Source organism: Haematobia irritans, chromosome 2 (assembly GCF_050003625.1).
Source record: "Haematobia irritans isolate KBUSLIRL chromosome 2, ASM5000362v1, whole genome shotgun sequence".
Taxonomy (NCBI): domain Eukaryota; kingdom Metazoa; phylum Arthropoda; class Insecta; order Diptera; family Muscidae; genus Haematobia; species Haematobia irritans.
The window spans coordinates 180,972,403-180,993,711 of NC_134398.1; the positions used below are offsets into that span (position 1 = coordinate 180,972,403).

The 21,309-nt window shown below is 28.4% G+C and overlaps 1 protein-coding gene across 4 annotated transcripts in view; it reads right to left on the reverse strand.

Annotated features, from left to right (window-relative positions):
* Window positions 1–5,166: 5,166 nt before the first annotated feature.
* The window catches only part of LOC142226767 (CUGBP Elav-like family member 2), a 551,331-nt gene continuing 535,188 nt past the window's right edge, over window positions 5,167–21,309 (reverse strand). The window contains exons 7-8 of one of the 4 annotated variants that reach the window (XM_075296966.1): window positions 12,672–12,806; window positions 5,167–6,208 (exon numbers count right to left, since the gene is read on the reverse strand). In XM_075296966.1, coding sequence (XP_075153081.1) covers window positions 5,937–6,208; window positions 12,672–12,806 — 407 coding nt within the window. In that variant the 3' untranslated portion in view covers window positions 5,167–5,936. Of the gene's footprint in view, window positions 6,209–12,671; window positions 12,819–21,309 lie in introns of all 4 variants that reach the window. The other 3 variants (XM_075296965.1, XM_075296964.1, XM_075296963.1) reach the window with 3 other exon arrangements.

Below are 21,309 nucleotides of genomic sequence, written 5' to 3' on the forward strand. Positions count from 1 at the left end.
ACTTCTGGGTCCATATAAGTACATATCGGGCAAAATATATATATGGGAGCTATATCTAAATCTGAATCGATTTCAACCAAATTTGGCACGCATAGCAACAATGCTAAATCTACTATCTGTACAAAATTTCAAACAAATTGGGCCAAAACTCTGGCTTTTAGGACCATATTAGGAAAGATATATATGGGAGCTATATCTAAATCTGAACCGATTTCAATCAAATTTTGCACACTTGACTATACGACTAAGTGTTATGTTTGTACAAAATTTCAAGCTAATCGGGATAAAACTCTGGCTTTGGGTCCATATAAGTGCATATCGGGCAAAAGATATATATGGGAGCTATATCTAAATCTGAATCGATTTCACCCAAAATCAATAGGGTACTATTCTGACCCAAAACAGGAACATGTGCCAACTTTGAAGACGATTGAACTTAAATTGCGACCTAGACTTTGATCACAAAAATGTGTTCACGGACAGACGGACATGGCTATATCGACTCAGGAGTCCACCCAGAGCATTTTTGCCAAAGACACCATGTGTCTATCTCGTCTCATTCTGGGTGTTACAAACATATGCACTAACTTATAATACCCTGTTCCACAGTGTGGCGCAGGGTATAATGAAATATTTCCCGTGATTAAGAGTTTTATATTGGTCTTAGACCCCATAAAGTATATATATTCTGGGTCGTGGAGAAATCCTGAGTCGATCTAGAGATTTCCTTCTCTACGTCCGTTTGTTGAAATCACGCTAACTTCCGAACGAAACAAGCTATCGACTTGAAACTTGGCACTAGTAGTTGTAATTGATGTAGGTCGGATAGTATTCCAAATGGGCTATATCGGACCACTTTTAGGTATAGCCCCCCTATAAACGGACCACCAAATTTGACTTGCGGAGCCTCCGCGAGTGGTAAATTTCATCCGATTTGGTATGTGGTATTAGTTTATGACTTTTAACAATCGTGCAAAAATTGGTCCATATCGGTCCATAATTATATCTAGCCCCCATATAAACCGATCCCCAGATTTGGCTTGCGGAGCCTCTAAGAGTAGCAAATTTCATCCGATTAGGCTGAAATTTGGTACATGGTGTTAGCGTATGGTCTCTAACAACCATGCAAAAATTGGTCCACATCGGTCCATAATTATATATAGCCTCCATATAAACCCATACCCAGATTTGACCACCGGAGCCTCTTGGAAGACCCAATTTCATCTGATTGAGTTGAAATTTGGTACGTTGCGTTAATATATGGCTTCAAACACGCATGCGAAAATTGGTCGAAATCGGTCCATAATTATATATAGCCCCCATATAAACCGATCCCCAAATTTGGCTTGCGGAGCCTCTATTAAGAGAAGCAAATTTCATCCGATCCGGCTGAAATTTGGTACATGGTGTAAATATATGGTCTCTAACAACTATGCAAAAATTGGTCCACATCGGTCAATAATTATATATAGCCCCCATATAAACCGTTCCCCAGATTTGACCTCCGGAGCCTCTTGGAAGACCAAATTTCATCTGATTCAGTTGAAATTTGGTACGTGGTGTTAATATATGGCCTCAAACACCCATGCAATATTATAACACCCCGAATTCGGTCCAATATTATATATAGCCCCCATATAAACTGATCCCCAGATTTGACCTCCGGAGCCCCTTCCAAAATTCATCCGATTCGGTTGAAATTTGGTACGTGATGTTAGTATATGGTATCCAACAACCATGCAGGAATTGGTTCATATCAGTCCATAATTATATATAGCCCCATATAAACCCATCCCGAGATTTGGTTTTGGAGCCTCTTGGAGAAGCTAAATTCATCCGATCTGGTTGAAATTTGGTACGTGGTGGTAGTATATGATATTTATCAACCATGCCAAAAGTGGTCCATATCAGTCCATAATCATATATAGCCCCCATATAAACCGATCCCGAGATTTGGTTTTGGAGCCTCTTGGAGGAGCAAATTTCTTCGGAGTCAGGTGAAATTTTGTACATTGTGCTCTAATAAATGACCGTTAACAACATGCCTAACTAGGTCCATATCTGTATATAGTTATAAATAGCCCTCAAGTTCATAATTGTAGCCCCCATATAAGCGACCCCAATATTTCAATTCTGGCTCTCCACGTGCCGTGCAAAATTCCATATCGTTTCGTAATTATTTGTAGACTTAACTATACATTCCAAAGGACATGTCCTGGGACAATTTAGCAGGAGCACCCCATAGACAGGTCCTCAGGAACCACTCTCGGACGGACAATCACTTAGAAATCTGTTTCATTTTGGGCATCCGAATCGCATTCGAACAAGTATATACGGCCGTAAGTTCGGCCAGGCCGAATCTTATGTACCCTCCACCATGGATTGCGTAGAAATTTCTGCGAGAGACTGTCATCCACAATCGAATTGCTTGTGTTGCGGTAATACTTACCGATGGCAAGGTATCTTAAAACTTCTTAACATCGTTTTCTAAATTGTGAGTTAGTCCATACGTGGTATATATTAGACAAAAAAATTATGTATAGTTAAGTCTACAAATAATTACGAATCGATATGGACTTTTGCACGGTTATATGGGGGCTATATACAATTATGACCTTGATATGGACCAATTTTTGTGTGATTGGGGATCGATTTATCTGAGGGCTATATATAACTATAAACCGATATGGACCTAGTTAGGCATGGTTGTTAACGGCCATATACTAGCACAATGTACCAAATTTCAACTGACTCGGATGAAATTTGCTCCTCCAAGAGGCTCCAAAACCTAATCTCGGGATCGGTTTATATGGGGGCCATATATGATTATGGACTAATATGGACTACTTTTGGCATGGTTGTTAAATATCATATACTACCACCACGTACCAAATTTCAACCAGATCGGATGAATTTTACTTCTCCAAAAGGCACCGGAGGTCAAATCTGGGGATCGGTTTATATGGGGGCTATATATAATTATGGACTGATATGAATCAATTCCTACATGGTTGTGGTATACCATATACTACAACCATGTACCAAATTTCAGCCTAATCGAATGAAATTTGCTTCTCTTAGAGGCTCCGCAAACCAAATCTGGGGATCGGTTTATATGGGGGCTATATATAATTATTATAAACACCACGTACCAAATTTCAACTGAATCAGATGAATTTTGCTCTTCCAAGGGGCTCCGGAGGTCAAATCTGGAGATCCGCTATATGGGGGCTATATATAATTAAGGACCGATGTGGACCAATTTTTGCATGGTTGTTAGAGACCATATACTACAACCATGTACCAAATTTCAGCCTAATCGAATGAAATTTGCTTCTCTTAGAGGCTCCGCAAACCAAATCTGGGGATCGGTTTATATGGGGGCTATATATAATTATTGACCGATTTCGACCAATTTTTGCATTGGTGTTTGAGGCCATATATAAACACCACGTACCAAATTTCAACTGAATCAGATGAATTTTGCTCTTCCAAGGGGCTCCGGAGGTCAAATCTGTAGATCCGCTATATGGGGGCTATATATAATTAAGGACCGATGTGGACCAATTTTTGCATGGTTGTTAGAGACCATATACAAACACCATGTACCAAATTTCAGCCTAATCGAATGAAATTTGCTTCTCTTAGAGGCTCCGCAAACCAAATCTGGGGATCGGTTTATATGGGGGCTATATATAATTGTTGACCGATGTGGACCAATTTTTGCATAGTTGTTAGAGACCATATACTAACACCATGTACCAAATTTCAGCCGGATCGGATGAAATTTGCTTCTCTTAGAGGCTCCGCAAGTCAAATCTGGGGATCGGTTTATATGGGGGCTATATAACATATAATTATGTACCGGTGTGAACCAATTTTTGCATGGTTGTTAGAGACCATATACTGACACCATGTACCAAATTTCAGCCGGATCGGATGAAATATGCTTCTGTTAGAGGCTCCACAAGCCAAATCTGAGGGTCCCTTTATAAGGGGCTATACGTAAAAGTGAACCGATATGGCCCATTTGCAATACCATCCGACCTACATCAATAACAACTACTTGTGCCAAGTTCCAAGTCGATAGCTTGTTTCGTTCGGAAGTTAGCGTGATTTCAACAGACGGACGGACGGACATGCTTAGATCGACTCAGAATTTCACCACGACCCAGAATATATATATACTTTATGCGGTCTTAGAGCAATATTTCAATGTGTTACAAACGGAATGACAAAGTTAGTATACCCTCATCCTATGGTGGAGGGTATAAAAATGCGGTTTATCGTCAAACCCTATACCAATGATACCCCAAAAATGCTATGTTTACTATTTCAGTAAGGGTGGTTTAGGGTATGATATAGTCGGCCACGTCCGATTTTCTACTTTAGTTACTTGTTTTGAATACTTTTTAATTGCACATAAAAAATCCTAAATTCACACCCAGTCACTGTCAAATACCCTAACACCCTAATTGATATAAGCAAATATTTTTCTTGCTGATATATACCCAGGAACTATGTATCATGTCCACAAAAAAAATAAAAATCATAAAATTTTAATTTGTAATATTTATTGCCAATTGTAAAATAATATGAAATATTGCAGAGGACATTTAATGATATTTTGTTTATTTTAAAGTAAATTTAATCTACATATATGTATATATGTACTATATTTCAGTATATATTTTCGGCAAAGGATTAATGATTAAATACAAAGGCACCAAATAATTTTAATATTTCATAAAAAAAGAATTAAACAAAAATAATTTAAATAATTTTGATCAAAAATAAAATTAATTTTCAAATATTATTATTTTTATTTTTTTAGTATTTATTTTAATATTTATTATTTGGATATTATAACATATGGAATTTAAAATAAACAGGCCATTATGTTAAATAAATTAAAACATTAAAATTACTACATTTTGTACGACCTTATTATTTTTCATTTTTTAGATCTTCTCTCTAGATCTAAGAATAATTAAAAAAAATCAATAAAAATCAAAAAGAGATAATCATATGAAAATAATTTATAACTCTAACCCATATTTTGCCGAATTTTTTTTAGAATGTTAATTTTTGTTTATTTTTATTTAATTACTAAATATTATTAATTTTTTTATTTTTCATATTTAACAAACTAGATTTTTATTATATATTTTTGTCTATATTTTTAAAAATAATTGCACACAATATGTTTAAGATTAATAATTATTTTAAGTTTTTTTTATAAAGAAATTTCCATTCTTTCTAACACATTTTAAATTTATGACAAAAAATTTTACTTAACTATTTGGCTTTGTCTGTCTGTATGTTGTATACTTTCATTAAATTTTCTTTTTTTATATTACTTAAAGCTATGACAAAAAAAAACAACAATGAATTTTTATATTAAAATATATTGACCACAACTAAAAATTTCATGTAACGGGGGATGAGAATGAGGTTCTTTAATTTAGGAAAAATTTAAGATATTTTATTACACAATTCCCCATAATAATAATAATTATTATTTTTTTGTAAAATATTTTCATTTATTTATTCTTTGGTTTTACTACTTAAATGGTTTTTTATTTATGATTTTTTTTTTCAAATGTTTTGTGTTTTTTTTTTTAATAATTTAATTCATTTTGAGTTTAAGATTTCCATCGAAAATTCTTAAAACTCTTATTGGTCCTTTGGTGTTTAATATTTAGTTTCAAGTTTTTTTTGTTTCATCTATCTTTTAACGACTAAAGGCACTCATATAACATTTTTCTTAATTAATATTTATACACTTATATATTTATTAATGTATATCTATAGCATATATATATATTTTATATTTTGTTAAATGTAACAATTAAATTAATCTATTATTATAAATTATTTGGATTTTTCATTTTATTTTATTTATTTATTTGTAACCATTTTTTTTTTCAATAACACTAATAAGGCTTTGCCGCATCTTTGGAACGTTTCAATTGCACCTTAAGTCGCTTAGTGCCAATCTGGAAACCATGCATCGCTTGTATGGCTGCTCCGGCCGAATGGGGATTGTCATATGACACGAAACCGAAACATTTGGATAGATTTGTCTGTTTATCGATAAATACTTTGGCAGATAAGACATTACCAAATGGTAGAAATGTTGAAGCGAGATCGGTATCGTTGAATTCCTGAGGTAGATGGTAAATAAAGAGATTACTGCCTTCGGGACCTAAAGGAAGAAAATTAGAAAAACAAAACATTAGAATTTTGTTTAGATATTTTATCAAAAAATAAAGCCTAAGAACATTTTTCACATTGGAACTAAAAAAAATTAACTTATCACCTACACAATAAACAATTTTATTATACTAGAAGCAATCACGAAATTAATTGATCTCACCATCATCAATCACCATTAGTTTTTTAATTGACAATAAAAAAAATTAATGTGATTTCCGGGACGAGAATTATCCCGAATCCCAGAATTTTTTTAATTTTTAATCCCGGGATTTTTGGGGATCCCCAAAAAATAATCCAAATTTGTTAAAATTTTGGCTTTTAGGATTTTTTTACTAATAAATTGGTGTCTTCATTCAGTACACTGGTAGAGAAAAATTTCGTTATATTAACGAAATTTTTCGTTATTAAAACGAATTTTCTGTTAACGAATATTTCCATCGTATTCATGAAAATATTTCGTTATATCAATGAAAAATTTCCGTTGGCTCAATTTTAATGAAATTTTCTTTGTGCGTCTAAACGACCCTCCGACCAGTGTTGAATGTAAGAAATGGCTGGAACCCCATAAGTGGTTATCGTTAGAGGCCACCAGCATTTAAATGTTGTCGAAATTTTGTTTCTATAGAAAATTTTGTTCAAATTTTATGTTTTATTTCTATAGAAGAATTTGTCAAAATTTTATTTTTATAGAAAATTTTGTCAAAATTTTATTTTTATAGAAAATTTTGTGAAGTTTTATTTCTATAGAAAATTTTGTGAAATTTTATTTCTATAGAAAATTTTGTCAACATTTTGTTTCTATAGACGATTTTTCCAACAATCTTATTTCTATAGAAAATTTTGTCAAAAGTTTATTTCTATAGACAATTTTGCCAAATTTTATTTCTATAGAATATTTTGTCAAAATTTTATTTTTATAGAAAATTTTGTTAAAATTTTTTTATAGAAAATTTTGTCAAAATTTTATTTTTATAGAAAATTTTGTCAAAATTTTATTTTTATAGAAAATTTTGTGAAGTTTTATTTCTATAGAAAATTTTGTGAAATTTTATTTCAATAGACAATTTTGTCAAAATTTTATTTCTAAAGAATTTTGTAAAAAGTTTATTTCTATAGACAATTTTGCCAAATTTTATTTCTATAGAATATTTTGTCAAAATTTTATTTTTATAGAAAATTTTGTTAATTTTTTTTTTTATAGAATTTTATTTTTTTTCTATTGAAAATTGTGTTTCTATAGACGATTTTTCCAAAAATTTTATTTTTAAAGAAAATTTTGCCACAATTTTATTTCTATAGCAAATTTTGTCAAAGTTTTTTTTCTATAGAAAATTTTGTCAAAATTTTATTTCTATAGAAAATTTTGTCAAAATTTTATTTCAATAGAAAATTTTGTCAAATTTTTATTTCTATAGAAAATTTTATCAAAATTTTATTTCTATAGACGATTTTGCCAACATTTTGTTTCTATTGAAAATTTTGTCCAAATTTTATTTCTATAGAAAATGTTGTCCAAATTTTATTTTTTATTTCTATAGAAAATTGTGTCCAAATTTTATTTTTTATTTCTATAGAATATTTTGTCCAAATTTTATTTCTATAGACGATTTTGTCAAAAATTTTAATTTCTATAGAAAATTTTTTCCAAATTTTATTTCTATAGAATATTTTGCCAAAATTTTATTTCTTTAGAAAATGTTGTCAAAATTCCATTTCTATAGAAAATTTAGCAAAAATTTTATTTCTATAGAAAATTTTGCCAAAATTTTATTTCTTAGAAAATTTTGTAAAAACTTTTTTTAATGAAAATTTTGCCAAAAAATTTTTTCCATAGAAAATGTTGTCAAAATTTTCTTTCTATGGAAAATGTTGTCAAAATTTTGTTTCTATAGAAAATTTTGTCCAAATTTTATTTTTTCTTTCTATAGAAAATTTTGTTCAAATTTTATGTTTTATTTCTATAGAAGAATTTGTCAAAATTTCATTTCTATAGAAAATTTTGTCAAAAATTAATTTCTATAGAAAATTTTGTCAAAATTTTATTTTTATAGAAAATTTTGTCAAAATTTTATTTTTATAAAAAATTTTGTCAAAATTTATATTTGTGAAGTTTTATTTCTATAGAAAATTTTGTGAAATTTTATTTCTATAGAAAATTTTGTCAAAATTTTATTTCTATAGACGATTTTTCCAACAATCTTATTTCTATAGAAAATTTTGTCAAAATTTTACTTCTATATAAAATTTTGTCAAAATTTTATTTCTATAGATTTTGTCCATTTTTTTATTTCTATTGAAAATTTTGTCCAAATTTTATTTTTTTTTCTATTGAAAATTTTGTTTCTATAGACGATTTTTCCAAAAATTTTATTTCTTTAGAAAATTTTGTCAAAATTTTTATTTCTATAAAAAATTTTGTCAAAATTTTTTTTCTATAGAAAATTTTGTCAATATTTTTTTCTGCAAAAAATTTTGTCAAAATTTTATTTCTATAGAAAATTTTGTCAAATTTTTATTTCTATAGAAAATTTTATCAAAATTTTATTTCTTTAGATGATTTTGCCAACATTTATTTCTATAGAAAATTTTGTCAACATTTTGTTTCTATAGACGATTTTTCCAACAATCTTATTTCTATAGAAAATTTTGTCAAAAGTTTATTTTTATAGACAATTTTGCCAAATTTTATTTCTATAGAATATTTTGTAAAAATTTTATTTTTATAGAAAATTTTGTTAAAATTTTTTTATAGAAAATTTTGTCAAAATTTTATTTTTATAGAAAATTTTGTCAAAATTTTATTTTTATAGAAAATTTTGTGAAGTTTTATTTCTATAGAAAATTTTGTGAAATTTTATTTCTATAGACAATTTTGTCAAAATTTTATTTCTAAAGAATTTTGTAAAAAGTTTATTTCTATAGACAATTTTGCCAAATTTTATTTCTATAGAATATTTTGTCAAAATTTTATTTTTATAGAAAATTTTGTTAATTTTTTTTTATAGAAAATTTTGTCAAAATTTTATTTTTATAGAAAATTTTGTCAAAATTTTATTTTTATAAAAAATTTTGTCAAAATTTTATTTTTATAGAAAATTTTGTGAAGTTTTATTTCTATAGAAAATTTTGTGAAATTTTATTTCTATAGACAATTTTGTCAAAATTTATTTCTATAGACGATTTTTCCAACAATCTTATTTCTATAGAAAATTTTGTCAAAAGTTTATTTCTATAGACAATTTTGTCAAAATTTTTCTTCTATAGAAAATTTTGTCAAAATTGTCTATAGAAATAAACTTTTGACAAAATTTTCTATAGAAATAAGATTGTTGGAAAAATTTTGTCAAAATTTTATTTCTATTGAAAATTTTGTCAAAATTTTATTTCTATTGAAAATTTTGTCAAAATTTTATTCTATAGACAATTTTGTCCATTTTTTTATTTCTTTTGAAAATTTTGTCCAAATTTTATTTTTTTTCTATTGAAAATTGTGTTTCTATAGACGATTTTTCCAAAAATTTTATTTCTAAAGAAAATTTTGCCACAATTTTATTTCTATAGCAAATTTTGTCAAAGTTTTTTTTCTATAGAAAATTTTGTCAAAATTTTATTTCTATAGAAAATTTTGTCAAAATTTTATTTCAATAGAAAATTTTGTCAAATTTTTATTTCTATAGAAAATTTTATCAAAATTTTATTTCTATAGACGATTTTGCCAACATTTTGTTTCTATTGAAAATTTTGTCCAAATTTTATTTCTATAGAAAATGTTGTCCAAATTTTATTTTTTATTTCTATAGAAAATTGTGTCCAAATTTTATTTTTTATTTCTATAGAATATTTTGTCCAAATTTTATTTCTATAGACGATTTTGTCAAAAATTTTAATTTCTATAGAAAATTTTTTCCAAATTTTATTTCTATAGAATATTTTGCCAAAATTTTATTTCTTTAGAAAATGTTGTCAAAATTCCATTTCTATAGAAAATTTAGCAAAAATTTTATTTCTATAGAAAATTTTGCCAAAATTTTATTTCTTAGAAAATTTTGTAAAAACTTTTTTTAATGAAAATTTTGCCAATAAATTTTTTCCATAGAAAATTTTGTCAAAATTTTCTTTCTATGGAAAATGTTGTCAAAATTTTGTTTCTATAGAAAATTTTGTCCAAATTTTATTTTTTCTTTCTATAGAAAATTTTGTTCAAATTTTATGTTTTATTTCTATAGAAGAATTTGTCAAAATTTCATTTCTATAGAAAATTTTGTCAAAAATTAATTTCTATAGAAAATTTTGTCAAAATTTTATTTTTATAGAAAATTTTGTCAAAATTTTATTTTTATAAAAAATTTTGTCAAAATTTATATTTGTGAAGTTTTATTTCTATAGAAAATTTTGTGAAATTTTATTTCTATAGAAAATTTTGTCAAAATTTTATTTCTATAGACGATTTTTCCAACAATCTTATTTCTATAGAAAATTTTGTCAAAATTTTACTTCTATATAAAATTTTGTCAAAATTTTATTTCTATAGATTTTGTCCATTTTTTTATTTCTATTGAAAATTTTGTCCAAATTTTATTTTTTTTCTATTGAAAATTTTGTTTCTATAGACGATTTTTCCAAAAATTTTATTTCTTTAGAAAATTTTGTCAAAATTTTTATTTCTATAAAAAATTTTGTCAAAATTTTTTTTCTATAGAAAATTTTGTCAATATTTTTTTCTGCAAAAAATTTTGTCAAAATTTTATTTCTATAGAAAATTTTGTCAAATTTTTATTTCTATAGAAAATTTTATCAAAATTTTATTTCTTTAGATGATTTTGCCAACATTTTGTTTCTATAGAAAAAAAAATGGAATTTGTCAAAATTCCATTTCTATAGAAAATTTATCAAAAATTGTATTTCTATAGAAAATTTTATTTTTGTAGAAAATTTGTTAAAATTTTATTTCTATACAAGTTTTTGTCAAAACTTTATTTCTACAGAAAAAGTTGTCAACAATTTTTTTTCTTCAGAAAATTTTGTCAAAATTTTAAAAAACTTACCGATTAGACGAAAATGGACGAAAATCAACCAAATTCCACTTGGTCCGACCATCGGACCAAATTTAAAATTCAATAATTTTTTTCATCAATTTTGGTACGATCGGACCAAAATGGCAACCCTGAATGTTTCGTTGACGTGATAATGACAGTGTTACATGGCATCCAAAACGGGAGCTACCGTGGTGCAATGGTTAGCATGCCCGCGTGGGTTCGATTCCTGCTTCGACCTTACACCAACAAGTTTTTCAGCGGTGGATTATCCCACCTCAGTAATGCTGGTGACATTTCTGAAGGTTTCAAAGCTTCTCTAAGTGGTTTCACAGCAATGTGGAACGCCGTTCGGAGTCGGCATTAAAAAGGAGGTCCCTTGTCATTGAGCTTAAAATGTAATCGGGCAGCACTCATGATAAGAGAGAAGTTCACCAATGTGGTATCACAATGGACTGAATAGTCTAAGTGAGCCTGATACATCGTGCTGCCACCTAACCTAACCTACATGGCGTCCAAAAAGTGGACGAAAAAACGTCCAGAAGCGATTGCAACGGGGGGAAGTGGCAGACAACGGGTTCGTGAGCTGAACATATCGCGAGAACGATTGCAACACATATTGAAAAATTAGCTTGAACTAAAGCCATTGATGTTCTAGAAAGTGCAAGAGCTCACCGATGCACAAAAAAGTTAGACAGGAAAGAAAAGTTGTGATGCTTCTCTTGCAAAAACGTGGCCAGTTACCGAATTTGGTTTTCTCCAATGAAAAGCCATTCAAGCCATTCATTGAGCAGTTTGGGGACATCATTTTGTTTGTCCCCAAACTGACATATTGTTTGACAAAGAAGTCAACTGACAATGTACACCAGAACTCATCAACTAATAATGGGCACCAGGCGGCGTGCCTGTAGTTATGGTGTGGGTCGCCGTAACGATCGTTGGTAGTTTCCCACTCGTACTCATCGGCCGTGGGGTCAAAATAAATGCCGAATATTATAGTGAAACGTCTTTAAGTCATTGATACCATGGACATTCCAATAGGACTCCATCGCACTCAGCACGAGTCAACCAAGAATGGTTTAAAAAGAAGGTTCCTCACTTCATTTATACTCACAATGTCCACCAAAATCTCCAGATATAAACCCGTATGAGTTTTGCGCCTGGAGTAGTTGGATGTAGTTAAAAAATTTTAAAGTGTCAATCATCCCAAAACGACCCATTACCGGGAATGGGTCAAAATACGCAGAGCTACTTTCGTGCAGAGTGTGATGGCTTTGTGGGCCGCTTGAAAGTCACAATTCGGACAAAAGGTAAAATTTTCTACTACGTTTACTACTTTTGAATTCTAGGGAATGCTTTCAAGTAAATATAATATAATATAAAATAATTAAAAGAAAATTTTAATGTAATCAAACATACCTTCAATTTGTTTGCCAGCAACTCCTGCGGCGGCAGCCTGCAGTGCTGAAGCCGCAAGTGGGGCTGCGGCAGCTGCAGCATAAGCACCATTGGTCAGTGGATTAAGCGCTGGGGCATACTGTGATGTAAGAGCATCTGCACCAGTCCCTAAATAGAAATAGACACAACACAAGAAAAACAAAAAAAACACACACATAAAAAAACCATTAAAAAAATTTGGCATTATTTAATAAATATACATTTTCAAAAAACAAAAAAGTATAATTATGTCAAACACTTAATTGGCCACACGATATTTAATCCGTTAAGGGCTTAAGGGAAATGAGAAACATTTCACTATACAGTGGTATATTTAAAAATAAAAAAATCTTATGTTTTGTAATAATAATAATAGTTATGTGATATATGTATGTATATGTATATCCAGGTTGAATCCTATTACAAACATATGAATAAATTCTATGGTATTCATAAAGATTTTATACGAACAGCAAGTAAAGGATATGAATAGGTCCTTATGTTATTTAATACATATATACACAATGTAGAGATACATACACAACAAAATATAACTTCCAAAATAACATTTAAAATTATGCTCTTAGTGAACACAAAGAAAGGAGCAAAAAACAAACAACCAGAATGAATATTCAACAAGGGCACCTAGCAGTATACAATTACTTTACCTTTGGAGTATATGTGTATGAGACTGAGTGTACTCCGTATCAGGGTTGCCATTTTGGTCCGATCGGACCAAAATTGGTCCAAAAAATTATTAATTTTTAAATTTGGTCCGATGGTCGGACCAAATGTTATTTGGGTGCTCTTGGTCCATTTTTGTCAAATCGGAATTTTTTTCTTCAAAATATTCTATAGAAATAAAATTTCTACAAAATTTTCTATAGAAATAAAAATTCTACAAAATTTTCTATAGAAATAAAATTTTGGCTAAATTTTCTATAAAACTGAAATTTTGACAAAATTTTCTAAAGAAATGAAATATTGACAAAATTTCTTGATAAACTAAAATTTTAATATAGTTTTCTACAGAAATAAAATTTATGACAAAATTTTCTACAGATATAAAAATTTGCCAAAATTTTCTATAGCAATAAAATTTTGACGATATTTTCTATGGAAGTAAAATTGTGACAAAATTTTCTATAGAAACAAAATTTTGACAAAATTTTCTATAGAAATAAAAAAATTAAATTTTGACAAAATTTTCTATAGAAATAAAATGTTGACAAAATTTTCTTTAGAAATAAAATTTTAACAAAATTTTCTATATAGAAAAAAATTTTGACAAAATTTTCTATATAGAAATAAAATTTTGACAAAATTATCTATATACAAACAATTTTTGACAAAATTTTCTATAGAAATAATATTTTGACAAAATTTTCTATAGAAATAAAATTTTGACAAAATTTTCTATATAAATAAAATTTTGACAAAATTTTCTATAGAAATAAAATTTTGACAAAATTTTCTGTATAGAAATAAATTTTTGACAAAATTTTCTCTAGAAATAAAATTTTGACAAAATTTTCTATAGAAATAAAATTTTGACAAAATTTTCTATAGAAATAAATATTTGACAAAATTTTCTATAGAAATAAAATTTTGGTAAAGTTTTCTATAGAAATAAAATTTTGACAAAATTTTCTACAGAAATAATTTTTTGACAAAATTTTCTATAGAAATAATATTTTGACAAAATTTTCTATATAGAAATAAATTTTTGACAAAATTTTTTATAGAAATAAAATGTTGACAAAATTTTCTTTAGAAATAAAATTTTGACAAAATTTTCTATATAGAAATAAATTGTTGACAAAATTTTCTGTATAGAAATAAATTTTTGAAAAAATTTTCTCTAGAAATAAAATTTTGACAAAATTTTCTTTAGAAATAAAATTTTAACAAAATCTTCTATATAGAAAAAAATTTTGACAAAATTTTCTATATAGAAATAAAATTTTGACAAAATTATCTATATACAAACATTTTTTGACAAAATTTTCTATAGAAATAATATTTTGACAAAATTTTCTATAGAAATAAAATTTTGACAAAATTTTCTATAGAAATAAAATTTTGACAAAATTTTCTATATAGAAATAAATTTTTGACAAAATTTTCTATAGAAATAAAATTTTGACAAAATTTTCTATAGAAATAAAATTTTGACAAAATTTTCTATAGAAATAAAATTTTGACAAAATTTTCTATAGAAATAAAATTTTGACAAAATTTTCTATAGAAATAAAATTTTGACAAAATTTTCTGTAGAAATAAAATTGTGACAAAATTTTCTGTAGAAATAAAATTGTGACAAAATTTTCTGTAGAAATACAATTTTGATAAAATTTTCAGTAGAAATAATATTTTGACAAAATTTTCTATAGAAATAAAATTTGTACTATATTTTCTATAGAAATAAAATTTTGGTAAAGTTTTCTATAGAAATAAAATTTTGACAAAATTTTCTATAGAAATAAAATTTTGGTAAAGTTTTCTATGGAAATAAAATTTTGACAAAATTTTCTATATAGAAATAAATTTTTGACAAAATTTTCTGTATAGAAATAAATTTTTGACAAAATTTTTTCTAGAAATAAAATTGTGACAAATTTTTCTATAGAAATAAAATTTTGATAAAATTTTCTATAGAAATAAAATTTTGACAAAATTGCCTATAGAAATAAAATTTGGACTAAATTTTCTATAGAAATAAAAATTTGACAAAATTTTCCAACGAAGTAAAATTTTGGAATAATTTTAACTTTTAAATGATTTTAATTTAATTTGGAAAATTATCCGCTGATACGACTTTTGGTCCAATTTTGGAAAAATGTTGGTTCAAAATAAAAATGAATTGTGGCAACGCTGCTCGGTATACGACTTATACTATTGTTTGTTCGCTTTTGTAAGAGAGTATGTGTGTGCGAGAGTGTGTGAGCGTCCTACAAGTTTATGACTGTCTGCATTTGTACGTTTGGAGTCCAATTTTAATTGTTCATAACATGTGAGTCCTTTCTAATTATACAAATACAAGTGTGTAATAAGTTTGCGCTTGTTTTTATAAAAAACATGCTTTTGTACGAGCTGGAATCTATATTAATAGATATAAATAAAATAAATACACACAATGCCACATACCGGAACAATTGTTTATTTCTCTCTCTCTTTCTCTCACACTTTAATACCAACGATCCTTGTCAAATATAAAAAGAATAATAACAAGTATATACAGCAGTAAGTTCGGCCGGGCCGAACCTTAAATACCCACCACCATGAACCAAATATTAGGGTTTCCTTTGAAATTTCAGGAGGGCTTGAGGACTTGGGGATACTTCCCGAAGATAAATTTAAAGATTTCACTTATGAGGACTATATCAGATTCTGGATTTATAAGAACCATTTTTGTTTGAGTTTTAGAGGAATCATTAACAAGAAAATAAGTGTGCAAGAACATTATAAAATAACGTCTTGATTTGAAATCTTAAATCTGTAGAAGTAAAATCTGAAAATTTTACATTGAGTTTCAAGCAATTTTCATGATCAGTGCGCCTTCTACATCCTCAAGAAGTGAAGTCGGTTTATATGGAGGCATTACCAAATGGACCGATAGAAACTTAATCCGATACACGTTTTTGTGAGTCTAAAATACCAGAATATTTACAATTTCAGGCAAATCGGATAAAAACTACGGTTTCTACAAACCCAAGGAGTTAATCGGGAGATCTTTCTTATGGGGGCTATACTAAAATATGGACCGATACTCACTGTTTTCGGCACACTTCTTTATGGCCCGAAAATACCTCTAGATTTCCAATTTCAGGCAAATTGGATAAAAACTTCAGATTCTAGAAGCCCAAGAAGTAAAATCGGGAAATCGGTCTATATGGGGGCTGTACCAAAATATGGACCGTTTTCACCATTTTCGGCACACCTCTTTCTGGTCCTAAAATACCTCTAGATTTCTAATTTTGGACAAATTGGATAAAAACTACGATTTCTATAAGCCCAAGACCCCAAATCGGGAGGTCGTTTTATATGGGGACCATACCAAAACATAGGCCGATACTCACAATTTTTGGCACACGTATTTGTGGTCCTACAATACCTGTAGATTTCCAATTTCAGGTAAATTGAATAAAAACTGCGGTTTCTATAAGCCCAAGAAGTAAAATCGGGAGATCTGTCTATATGGGGCTATACCAAAATATGGACCGATACTCACTATTTTTGGCACACGTATTTGTGGTCCTACAATACCTCTAGATTTCCAATTTCAGACAAATTGGATAAAAACTACGGTTTCTATAAGCCCAAGACCCCAAATCGGGAGGTCGTTTTATATGGGGACCATACCAACACATGGACCGATACTCACAATTTTTGGCACACGTATTTGTGGTCCTACAATACTTCTAGATTTCCAATTTCAGGTAAATTGAATAAAAACTGCGGTTTCTATAAGCCCAAGAAGTAAAATCGGGAAATCGGTCTATATGGGGGCTATACCAAAATGTGGACCGATACTCACCATTTTCGGCACACCTCTTTATGGTCCTAAAATACCTCTAGATTTCTAATTTTGGACAAATTGGATAAAAACTACGATTTCTATAAGCCCAAGACCCCAAATCGGGAGGTCGTTTTATATGGGGACCATACCAAAACATAGGCCGATACTCACAATTTTTGGCACACGTATTTGTGGTCCTACAATACCTCTAGATTTCCAATTTCAGGTAAATTGAATAAAAACTGCGGTTTCTATAAGCCCAAGAAGTAAAATCGGGAGATCGGTCTATATGGGGGCTATACCAAAACATGGACCGATACTCACCATTTTTGGCACACCTCTTTATGGTCATAAAATACCTCTAGATTTCAAATTTCAGGCAAATTGGATAAAAACTACGATTTCTATAAGCCCAAGACCCCAAATCGGGAGGTCGGTTTATATGGGGACTATATCAAAACCTGGACCGATGTAGCCCATCTTCGAACTTGACCTGCCTGCAGACAAAAGACGAGTTTGTGCAAAATTTCAGCACGATTGCTTCATTATTGAAGACTGTAGCGTGATTACAACAGACAGACAGACAGACAGACAGACGGACAGACGGACATCGTTATATCGTCTTAGAATTTCTCCCTGATCAAGAATATATATACTTTATATAGTCGGAAATCGATATTTCGATGTGTTACAAACGGAATGACAAACTTATTATACCCCCATCACCATTCTATGGTGGTGGGTATAAAAAAGTTACATGCTCTTCATTGAAAAAAAAAAAAACATAACAATGATGAATATTTTGCTTTTTTGCAGATACCAAAATAGGTATGAGTCAATGAGTCTGTTTGTAATTATAAATAATGGTACAACTACGAATTACTTTGTGCACAGTTGAATCTAAAAAAAAAATATAAATCCAAATTTGTGAGGTAAAATACTCCAAAGCAAAGCGAATCCAATTGGGAACAAATATAAGATAATTTTAGAAAATTTAAAAAAAAAATTAAATAATTAATATTTTAATTAAAATTATAAACATATTATTTATATTTTTATAAACATTTTTATTTAAAAATTATACGTAAGTGTCGTCCAGAATTTTACTAAAAATTCCTCAAATCTGACTAAAAGTGTTAACATAACTATATCTAGCGATCACTTTTTTAGACTGTAATACTAATTTTATTGAATAGCTTAAATTTAGATACATTTTATCAAATATTAATATTTTAGTAAAAATATTAATAAATAGAAAAAATGAAAATTTTTAATTTAAAAAATTTTATAGAAAAAATAAATAAATTTTTTTTTTATAAATAAAAAAAATTATAGAAAAAGTCTAAAGTCGGGCGGGGCCGACTATATTATACCCTGCACCACTTTGTAGATCTAAATTTTCGAAAACATATCACATCCGTCAAATGTGTTGGGGGCTATATATAAAGGTTTGTCCCAAATACATACATTTAAATATCACTCGATCTGGACAGAATTTGATAGACTTCTACAAAATCTATAGACTCAAAATTTAAGGCGGCTAATGCACTAGGGAGGAACACAATGTTAGTAAAAAAATATGGGAAACATTTAAATCTGAAGCAATTTTAAGCAAACTTTGGAAAAGTTTATTTATGATTTATCGCTCGATATACATGTATTAGAAATTTAGGAAAATGAGAGTCATTTTTATAACTTTTCGACTAAGCAGTGGCGATTTTACAAGGAAATTGTTGGTGTTTTGACAATTTTTGTCGAAATCAGAAAAACATATATGTGGGAGCTATATCTAAAAAATTTCAACTACATCGGAGTAAAAAATTGGCCTCTATGGTCATATGAGTGTAAATCGGGCGAAAGCTATATATGGGAGCTATATATAAATCTGAACCGATTTCAATCAAATTTGGCACGCATAGCTACAATGATAAATCTACTCCCTGTGCAAAATTTCAACCAAATTGGGCCAAAACTCTGGCTATTAGAACCATATTAGTCCATATCGGGCGAAAGATATATATGGGAGCTATATATAAATCTGAACCGATTTCAATCAAATTTGGCACGCATAGCTACAATGCTAAATCTACTCCCTGTGCAAAATTTAAACCAAATTGGGTCAAAACTCTGACTTTTAGGACCATATTAGTCAATATCGGGCGAAATATATATATGGGAGCTATATTTAAATCTGAACCGATTCAATTTTGCACACTTCACTGCACTACTAATTGTACTCCTAGTGCAAAATTTCAACCAAATTGGGCCAAAACTCTGGCTTTTAGGACCATATTAGTCCATATCGGGCAATTTTTCTAGAAATAATAATTTGTACCATTTTAATTCTCATCATTAATTCTTACTCTCTTTTTATTCTTGTTAAAACAAAATAATTTAAAATTTTTTAAATTAAAAATATGGAAAAAGCGAGTTTTAAAAAAATTGAATCAAAAGAACTTCCTGTGTAGCTAAAATAAAGAACATCCTTGGGAGGGCACTTTTGGAAGTGCTTTTAAAGTAGTGCCTGTAAAAGACCTCCATTTGTTTTCGCTGGGACGTTAAAATTTTTCGAAATTTCTTCTAAAAATTTGAAAATTTTAATTTTCTATAAAAATGTATATAAAGAAATATAGAATATACAAATTTTATAGTAAAAATTTTCTAAAAAATTGATACACATGTGTAAAAAAAATTCTACAAAAATTCGAAGAACATACATAGAAATTTTCTATAAAAATTGTTTAATTGCAAATTTCCAAAAAATAATAATAACAATAAAAAAATCGAAGAATATTCGTAATTCAATAAATATAGGAATTTTCTAAAAATTTGATTTACATTAAATTTTTTTTATAAAAATTCAATGTGTTCGAAAATTTCCATAAAAAATGTCGATGAATTTATTTAACGAACTTTCAATCTTCATTATTTTCCCCCAATGATCCCTTAGTCTTTGAAGGCATAGTTCAAGTTTAAACATAAAATCGTTTTGGTTTTTTGTTAAACTCCCTACAGGTAGTGTTATTTTGAAAATTAAAAAAATTGTATGCTATAAAAAAACAAAAACTGAATAATGGAATGGAAAGAAATGAGAAAATGTTTTTAAACAAAAGGATTTCAAATTGACGTTCAGTATCATCAACACAGGTCTCCAGTATTACGAATAAAACAAATAACAAAATTTTTTTTTTGCTTGGAATTGCTATTGTGTGAAGACTTGTTTTTGTTTGAAGCTCCTTTATTGTTGATTTTAATTGAGGTCCTTGCACATAAAGGTGAAACACAATACAAATATATAAAAAAATAGTTTATCCGGGTGAGAGGTTACGCGAAGGCATGCACGAATAAAGTGTTATGAGTCTTTAATGTAAACAGCGAAATTTATTGGAATATTTAAAAAGGGGATCCATAATCATATTAGTGTATAAAGGTAGAAGAGGGTTAAACAAAGTCCTCTATATATATTTTTAAGGATGATTTACATTCCCCATCATTGGCCCTTGTATTTGTGTTTAGTTAGATTTTGATAGTTTGCTTAGTTTTCGAGTTATAAAAGATTTTGTTCTACTGGACAATGTGTCGTATGATTATTATTATTTCTTGGGTTACTTTAGAAAATCTGCCATAATTTCTATAAGAATCAACATATTGCAATAAAATATCAATACACGTGAAGGTAATATACCAGGCTTCAATTTCTTATAAACTCATTAGAAACTTTTTGTCGAAAAAAAAGAAATATTCAACGTTTTTTAATGATATTTAAAAAAAATGAAGAGTCAACGAAAATTTTTCTAATGGTACTGTCTTCAATTCCCCCTTTAAATATCGTGCTGTTTTTCATATTGAGCATTGTTCCTATGCCTCCCTACATTCATTTCGTTCTTCTTTATTGTCAATAACAAAATAATATTTTTGCTCAACATTTCATCAAATTTCATGAAAGGAAATTAAATATCTTCACAACATTCCAGAGTTTCTCAAATAATTTAATAAACTTCAAAGCGAAACAAAAGAATACCATTTCTGGCTATACAATGGACCATGAGAAAACTGTGATGTGCAGTTTTTCGTGCAAAATATCAAAAGAAAGAAGCGCAT